This window comes from Pygoscelis adeliae, unplaced genomic scaffold (assembly GCF_000699105.1).
Source record: "Pygoscelis adeliae isolate BGI_AS28 unplaced genomic scaffold, ASM69910v1 Scaffold10, whole genome shotgun sequence".
Classification (NCBI taxonomy): domain Eukaryota; kingdom Metazoa; phylum Chordata; class Aves; order Sphenisciformes; family Spheniscidae; genus Pygoscelis; species Pygoscelis adeliae.
The window spans coordinates 10,731,724-10,739,995 of NW_008824053.1; the positions used below are offsets into that span (position 1 = coordinate 10,731,724).

The 8,272-nt window shown below is 61.7% G+C and overlaps 1 protein-coding gene across 1 annotated transcript in view; it reads left to right on the plus strand.

Annotated features, from left to right (window-relative positions):
• Window positions 1-7,125, plus strand: part of TIE1 (tyrosine kinase with immunoglobulin-like and EGF-like domains 1) — a 13,507-nt gene extending 6,382 nt beyond the window's left edge. The window contains exons 9-24 of the mRNA XM_009333905.1: window positions 136-281; window positions 481-625; window positions 884-1,042; window positions 1,236-1,373; window positions 1,460-1,750; window positions 2,786-3,076; window positions 3,593-3,786; window positions 4,008-4,218; window positions 4,374-4,484; window positions 4,595-4,785; window positions 4,914-5,027; window positions 5,192-5,262; window positions 5,515-5,555; window positions 5,678-5,774; window positions 6,034-6,133; window positions 6,436-7,125. Coding sequence (XP_009332180.1) covers window positions 136-281; window positions 481-625; window positions 884-1,042; window positions 1,236-1,373; window positions 1,460-1,750; window positions 2,786-3,076; window positions 3,593-3,786; window positions 4,008-4,218; window positions 4,374-4,484; window positions 4,595-4,785; window positions 4,914-5,027; window positions 5,192-5,262; window positions 5,515-5,555; window positions 5,678-5,774; window positions 6,034-6,133; window positions 6,436-6,507 — 2,372 coding nt within the window. The 3' untranslated portion in view covers window positions 6,508-7,125. The remainder of the gene's footprint in view (window positions 1-135; window positions 282-480; window positions 626-883; window positions 1,043-1,235; window positions 1,374-1,459; window positions 1,751-2,785; window positions 3,077-3,592; window positions 3,787-4,007; window positions 4,219-4,373; window positions 4,485-4,594; window positions 4,786-4,913; window positions 5,028-5,191; window positions 5,263-5,514; window positions 5,556-5,677; window positions 5,775-6,033; window positions 6,134-6,435) is intronic.
• Window positions 7,126-8,272: the final 1,147 nt, after the last annotated feature.

Below are 8,272 nucleotides of genomic sequence, written 5' to 3' on the forward strand. Positions count from 1 at the left end.
TGGGGTAGGGATCAGGGCTAGCCCACAGCACCCGGCACCAGGGTCCAGCTGTGGCTGGGACCCGGAGAAAGGGCCAGCCTCTCTCGCGCCTGTGGAGGAGAGGGGCCAGCCCTAACGCCGATTTCTCCGTGCCAGACTGGTTCCCCCAGATCATCCAACTGGCCTCAGAGCTGGAGTTCAACCTGGGCTCGGAGCCTGTCGTCAGCTGCGTGGCCACCGGCAACCCACTGCCTGCCAGCGACAGTGTGGAGCTGCGCAAGGCTGACGGCACCGTGCTTAAGGTACCGCTGCTTGCCTGGTGCCTGCTCCCCACCGCCCCATGCCCTTGCCCCACTGCCGTCCCCACACGTCAGCCCCCACCCACATTGCTGGCTCCCCCAAAAGCACCTGTTTCCCCACCAGTTTGCTGGGCAGCTTCAGGCCGGCGTGGGGAGCCAGGGGGCTGAGCTGGGGGGCTCACGGCACCCTGTGTGCCCGCAGCTCATCAAAGCTATCATTGAGCCGGGGCAGATCACCTGCGAGTTTCAGGTGCAGCGCCTGACGAAGGCAGACACAGGACTCTGGGAGTGCCGGGTCTCCACAACTGGGGGCCAGGACAGCCGGAAAGTCAAGGTCAACATCCGAGGTGAGGAAAGGCTGGCAGCACAAGTGGGACGAGCCGGGGCTGCTGGGGGAGTCTGACTGCATGGTGTGGCAATGCCAAACCCACCCCCGCTGGACTGCGTGGAACCCGTTGTGTGCCGCAGTGCCAGCAGACAGGTTTGGGTGGTGATAAAAGACTTCCCTGACAAAGCTGGAAGAAGCCAAGAGGTGGTGGATGTCCCCACACTCTGCTCCTCGTTGCTCCCAGTCCCACTAGTGTCGTTCCCTCCTTCATCCCCAGTGCCGCCAGCGCCCCTGAGCCCCCCACGGCTGCTGGCCAAGCAGAGCCGCCAGCTCGTGGTGTCACCTGTGGACTGCTTCTCTGGCGACGGACCCATTGTGTCCATCAAGCTGTTCTACAAGCCCAAAGACGACACCTCAGCGTGGTCATCCATTGTGGGTATGTGTTTGCCAGGGGAGGGGGGACACAGGTAGGACCCAGGCAGGAGGGGACGGCTGCCCCAGCCAGTGGGGGTCTGAGGTGAGCAGAGGTCTCCATCCTGGGACCCCTGCAGTGATGCCGGGGAGGATGCCAGTGGAGGGGCAGAGCGTGGGTCATGGGCATGGCTTTGACATGTCCTCTTGGCCAACAGTCGACAACAGCGAGAACATCACCCTCATGAACCTCCGTCCGGTGACTGCCTACGTCGTCAAGGTGCAGCTGAGCCGTCCGGGGGATGGTGGGGAGGGCAGCAAGGGGCCCGAGGCCATCATGGTGACCGAGTGCCTTGGTGAGCCCCCATCTCCCTCACCCTGACCCTAACACTGACCCTACCCCTAACCTTGCACATGAGGTTTTGCTGCCTTTTTCTCACAGAGCCCACAGTCAAGCCTGTGATCGAAGGTTGGTCCATAGAGGAGAAAAACACACTTCACGTCAACTGGAAATTGCCAAGTAACCACGAGCCAGCACATGGGTTCATTGTCCACCTCTTCGACTCTGCGAGGCGGCTGGTCTGTGAGAAAAACATCACGTCCATCTCCGTGCTCTCCGCCCGCATCAGGGACCTGGAGTTCAACAAGGAGTACGGGCTGGAGGTGCTGGTCTACCACTGCGCCAGCCTGGGGCCCCCCTCCGACCTCTACAAGGTCATGATCAACAGCAAAGGTGAGTCTGGCAGGGCACAGGGAATTATTACAGGGAATTACAATGATAAATCAGTTATAAATGTAACAGTGACCATCCCCAAGTCCAGCTGCTTCTGTATCCTGTCTCTGATAGTGCATGAACAGCTGCTTGGGGGAAAATGCATCCTCCTTTCCCGGCTAGACCCCGCAGCCTCCAGCACCAAGCAACTGAGAAACATCCTAAGCTGAACATGACATTCAGGTCATCACGAGTGATGCTCACAAACCGATCTGTCCTTTGCGCTCCTGCCCAAGCCCCGATGGACCTGTCTATACTTGCAGCCTTTACAATGCCCTGTAGCAACAAGTTCCTCAGTATAATTATACTTTGCCTGAAAAAATTATTTCGCTTTAATCCTGCTGCCTGGTAATTTGGCTGGATGATCACTAGGGCTTGAGGAAATCTGCAGCCCCTTCTGGGGGCACATGCACACACACATGCACGCAGCCCCCCACGTGGGTGGGAGACCGTGGGGAGGTGCAGCATTAGCCTGACCAACCTTTCTGGTAGGCAAGGGAGGAGCAGTGCACGAAGCCTTCAGTGAGGCGTGGTGCCAGCCGGTACACCTTGGGAGGGCTGGTGGGCGTCAGGCTTGAAGAATGTGAGGTTTTCTCTGCTCAGTAATTTTAAGAGCTTTGTGTGATTTTGAGATTTGGGGTTCGGGATGTGGGCAGGCTGGAGAAGGCTCAGAGGAGGCAGTGGGAATAAGATGCTCAAAACCTGCCATGTGTGAGGGAGGGTTGAAGAAAGAAAATATCCCAAGAGCTAGTCAATACAGAGATGTCTAGCTTGATGGTCCCTGAGGCTGGGAGTGTTTGTGGGTGCAGTCCTGCCCTGCTCTGCCTCCTCCTGCCTCTGCCCAAGCAGGGGCCAGGGGTCCCTGGAGGTCCCTCAAAGCTGGCACAGCTTTGGTTGCCATTGCCATCCACGGGATCTGGTCCTCACGCCAGTGCTCAGCCCCTGCAGCGGCAGGGTCCCCGTCCTGGGACTGACGCTACCCTCTCCTTGTCCCAGGACCCTCCTCCCCACGGTCGCTCTTGGCAGAGTCCGTGTCCGACACCGCCGTCAGGCTCTCCTGGCAGGTCCCTGAGTACCCCAATGGTGGCATCACCAAGTACATCGTGGAGCTGCAGCAGGTGGGGGGCACCAGCGAGCCCCAGTGGATTGACACTGACAGCGGCTCCGAGACCACCAAGATTGTCGGGGGCCTCAACGCCAGCACCAGCTACCAGTTTCGCGTCCGGGCCAACTCCCACGTCCCGGGGGAGTGGAGCCAACCCGTGAAAGCCAAGACCCTGGGGGATGGTGAGTAGGGTGTCCCAGCAGGCAGGAGGCTCATGGCTCTGCTGGAGCTTGGGCTCAGCATCTGGGTAGCGCAGCTCTGAAGCAGCAGCCCAAACCCAAAACACTTGTAGGCATCTTCAGAAATCCTGCTCAGAAATCCTCAGCCCCTCGTAGTCCTGATGGGGCAGGGGTGGCATGGTGACAGCACGGCACCTGCAGAGTGGCTCTGCCTTGGCCAGAGCGTGATGTGGTGTGCAAGGGGCTAAAGGAGTAGGGCAGAGCCAACATGGGAGGAGCTGGTGGCTGGACCCAGGGCTGGTTGGAGGGTCCAGAAACTGACGGGTTTGGTGGCAGGGCCCAGGCAGTGACACCCTCACCCCTATGCCACCATGGCCCCGGGAGCTCGGGATGCAGCTGTGGTGACTTCATGGGGTCCCAGGGTGCCGGGAGAGGGCTGCTGTCTTGGTGTTTGGCCACCCATGCAGCCTGGGCAGGGCTTGGCCGTGGACCACAACCCTCCATCCCTCCTTTCATCAGGAGCACTGAGCGTGCCCCCCAGCCTGGGCAGCCAGAGCACCGAGCAGGCGGGAATAGACCAGCAGCTGCTCTTGGCCATCGCCGGCTCCGTGTCCGTCACCTGCCTCACCATCCTCTTTGCCCTCCTGGCGCTTTTCCTCATCAAGAAGAATTTTTTCCACCGGCGCCGCACCTTTACGTACCAGTCTGGCTCGGTGAGTGCTGCCTGCCCCTCCAGGACCATGTCCCCAGCTCCCCACGTTCCAGCCCGATCCAGGTCACGCTCCGTAGCCTCCAGTCCGGACGCAGCCAGACCTCACTTCCACGTGGAGAGGGTGCGGAGCCCGCCCTTGCCCACGACGCCTGCCCTGCCGGGACTGCCGCGCGGGCAGAGAGGTGCCCGGTGCCTCTAACCTCACCCGCTCCCATCTGCCAGGGGGAAGAGACCATCCTGCAGTTCAACTCAGGGACCCTGACCCTGACACTCCGGCCCAAGCCACAGCCCGAGCCCCTCAGCTACCCCATCCTGGAGTGGGAAGACATCAAGTTTGAGGACATGATCGGGGAGGGCAACTTTGGGCAAGTCATCAGGGCCATGATCAAAAAGGACGGCCTGAAAATGAACGCAGCCATCAAGATGCTGAAAGGTGAGAGGTGCGGAGAGGTGGGCAGGGTGGGCTGGGGATTGCGGCTGCATGTCAGCGCATGCTGAGGGCTGAGGAGGGGCAGGAGCCATCAGCGGAGGAGCAGAGGAAGGGCCCTTGTTGTAGGACTGAGGCACCCATCCCTGATTTCCTTCCAGAGTTTGCTTCGGAGAACGACCATCGGGACTTTGCTGGGGAGCTGGAGGTGCTGTGCAAACTGGGCCATCACCCCAACATCATCAACTTGCTGGGTGCCTGCGAGAACAAGGGTGAGGGCTGTCCCCCTCTCCCCTCTCCCCAGCCCCATGGCCCCTGCCCGGCTGTGTATTCCTCTTTGCCAGGGAGACCCCCACGAGCCCAACCTCCTCCTGCCCCCCAGGCTACCTGTACATCGCCATTGAGTATGCTCCCTACGGAAACCTCCTCGACTTCCTCCGCAAAAGCCGAGTCCTGGAGACAGACCCGGCCTTTGCCAAGGAGCACGGCACTGCCTCCACCCTCACCTCCCAGCAGCTCCTCCAGTTCGCTTCGGACGTGGCCAAGGGGATGCAGTACCTAAGTGAGAAGCAGGTACATGCCCAGCAAGCCCCCCAGAGCATCCTTTCCCCAGGGGCCTGGGGACTCCTGAGCAGGGCACAAGACCCCTGGGGCCAGCAGGAAGGAGCATGTGGCTCCTGCTGAGTGCTGGCCCCTTTCAGTTCATTCACAGGGACCTGGCAGCCAGGAATATCCTGGTGGGAGAAAACTTGGCCTCCAAGATTGCTGACTTTGGCCTCTCCAGAGGGGAGGAGGTCTACGTGAAGAAGACGATGGTGAGGCAGGAGCGAAGCATCTCCATGGGGCCTGCACCGATGCAGTGGGCCGGACCCCCACTGTCAGCGAGAATGACCCACCATGCTGGGACCGGCTGGGTCACAGCTGCCCTCTGTCTGCGGGGCATCCCCCCTCCACTGACGGTCGCTCTCTGTTTCCCCAGGGCCGCTTGCCGGTTCGCTGGATGGCCATCGAGTCCCTGAACTACAGCGTGTACACCACCAAGAGTGACGTGTAAGTCCTGCAGGCAGGGGCACCAGGGCTGGGGCATGGCCGCATTTGCCTCCATCCCTCTCTGGGATGGTCAGTGCAGCGATGCTTTTGCTCTGGGTGCTGCAAGGGCAGGAGGTGATGCTGGTGCACCTCCCTGGGGAGCTGCTGGCTTGGCCTGAGCCCTGGCTGCCTGCTCCACCCTGGGCTTTGCCCTATGCCCCTAGCGGGGCACGGCTAGGGGCTCCGTCACAGCCTCAGCTTCTGCCCTTTCAGGTGGTCATTTGGCGTCCTGCTCTGGGAGATCGTCAGCTTGGGTAAGGCTCTTCTTTGTCCCCTGCCTCCACCCAGGTCCCTGCAGGTTTGGTCCTCCTGCAGCTCTAGAGGAGACACCCAGGGACCGTCCCCGCCGCAGCCAGCTGTGTGTCTCTGGCCGCAGGGGGGACGCCGTACTGTGGGATGACGTGCGCTGAGCTCTATGAGAAGCTGCCCCAAGGCTACCGCATGGAGAAGCCACGCAACTGTGACGATGAGGTGTAAGTGGGAAGAAAGCCCCGGCTGATGGCGGTACCCACATCCCCCTGACCCCACTGCCCCACGGGGTTCCCACCAATTGCGGTAGCTCCTGCCTGGTTCACCTCTGCACTGTGGCTGGGGGATGAGCTGAGGTCCCACAACCCAAACACCCTTCCTGGGCTTTAGTTTCCCGCCTGCTTCCCCCCATCTCCCACAAACAGCTTTTCTGCTGCCTCTCCCCCCATGCACGCTGAGCCGCCGCCGGCTCTCTGCCCCCAGGTACGAACTGATGAGGCAGTGCTGGCGTGACCGCCCCTACGAGCGCCCACCCTTCGCCCAGATCTCCATGCAGCTCATCCGCATGCTGGAGGCCAGGAAGGTGAGTGGCGGTGGCGTCAGGGCTGGGCACAGGGTACCCACATCGCCCCGGCTCAGCGGGAGGGATGCCCACCCTGTGCGGGGCTTTCCAAATGCTGGAGCATCCCTTGGGCTCCAGGGGGACATCCAACAGTAGAACCTGTGTGACCCCACCACGCATGGGGGTAACCCCAGCATCACTTTTCAGTTGTGGGGAGCCCCATCACCTCCCCCCAGGGCACAGTGCCCACAGGGGTGCCAGCAGGGACGGGAGGTAGATGGGGACACTGTCACAACCGGCTCCTGACCGAGGTTCCCCCGCAGGCCTACGTGAACATGGCCCTGTTCGAGAACTTCACCTATGCGGGGATCGATGCCACCGCCGAGGAGGCGTGAGGCTGCGCAGGCACCGTGCAGACAGGCAACACTGGCCCCCAGCCTGCTGGGACAGTGCTTTGGGGACGAGGGGCTGCCCGTCACCCTCCGGGGCCGAGCGGCCAAACGCCAGTGCCCCTACCCGAGAGCACCCTCCCTGCAGCAGGACTGTGCCGTCCCCTCCCTGGCTACCCACCCAGTGTGTGCTGGCCACATTGGCACACCGCCAGCCACCAACATGGCCCCACACTGCTGGGGGATGCGCTGGGATGGCCCCGAAGGACAAGTGCCAGCAGGGCGTTTGCAGCAGAGCAGGCAGGAGAGCAGCTGTCCCAGGAGCCGGGGTGCTGCCGCCTGTGGCCATGGACACAAAATGCCCAAGCTTTGGGGCGAGAGGGGAAGCAGCAACCCAGCAGCTGCCTGCCCTGCAGCTCTCGATGTGCTCTGGGCCTGAAGTGTTGCCAGTGGGGCTGCAAGCATCGCTGCCAGCGTGGGACTGGGCCACCCCAGTGGGTGCAAAGGGACAAGGGATAGCGTTGTCTGTGCACAGCCTCCAGCTCTGCGGTAACCCTTCGGAGGTGTCAGCTCTGCCTTACGGACAATAAACGGACAAACAACAGGCAGCGGGGTCCAGAGGAGGGGAGGTGGGGTCCCAACTCTGCCCCCCTGATGGCACCAGGGAACAGGATGTGGGGTCCCAAAGGTCTGCTGCTGTGGTGGGCACTCCTCAGGATCCTGTCCCTGTTGGGGTCCTCTGATGATTCCCAGGGATGCCCCAGCGCCCCCAGACAAGCCCCAGGTCTCATCATGCTGTGGGGATGGGTTTTCTTAATATCCAACTGGGATCTCCCCCCCTGCAATTTAAGACTTTGTCCTGTCCCCAAGGGATATGGAGAACAGACTACGTCCTTCCTCTGCGCAGCTGCCTCTTGCGTGCTTGAAAACTGTTCCTGCAGCTTCCCCGCGGCCAGCCGCTCTTCACGGGGACAGCCCCACTCCGGCTGGTCCCCGCAGGGCTGTGCAGCTCCACACCCTTCCCACCGCGGCCAGCCGGCGCCTGCCCGGCGCTGTGCCGAGCCGTAGGGTAACTTCCTGCGTCTTGCAAGGGGACCATCCGGTTCGACCAGCCTGTTCACATGCGTGCTGCTGGGGCATTTCTCACGTGTGCCGGTCCCTCGAGGTTCGCCTGGGCTCTGCACTGACCCTCCTGCGGGAAGTCCTGCCCCAGGCTGTGGTCCCTCATCCTGCGCTGCTGCAGTTTGTTATATTGACAGCGTATGAGCTTCATCTCTGTTGGCTTCAGCTTGCTGAGCCCTAGGCATGCCATTCAGCTGCCCATCTAGTTGTCTTCTGTGGTCCGTGGAAAGCAAGGGCTGCTCCTGCAGAGCCCGTTATCCTGCCCCAAGGCAGATGTGTTTGGCATTTGCCCTTCTGGACAAGAGTCTTTTTTCCCCAGAAGGTGTTTCAACCCTGTCAATACAATTTTGATTTCCCATTCTGGCCTCCAGTGCTCTTTGGTGTCAACCACAGCCAATAGTAAGCAGCCTCTCCGCCCCATCACGGGGCAGACAGAATTTGACTGTGACAAATTGGTGCTGGCTGTTCCTGTCTCCCGTCAGCGCCCCCGGTGCTCTCCCCAGCTGCTGCAGGGTGAGGAGACGCCAACCCACCCTTGGCGTGGTGGGGACATGTGCGCGAGTGGCTCCTCGCACCCTGGCTGGTGCTCCCCGGGCTGTGCCACCGTGCTGCACCCTGGCAGGGTGGGACACCCCTCCAGCCGCCCACG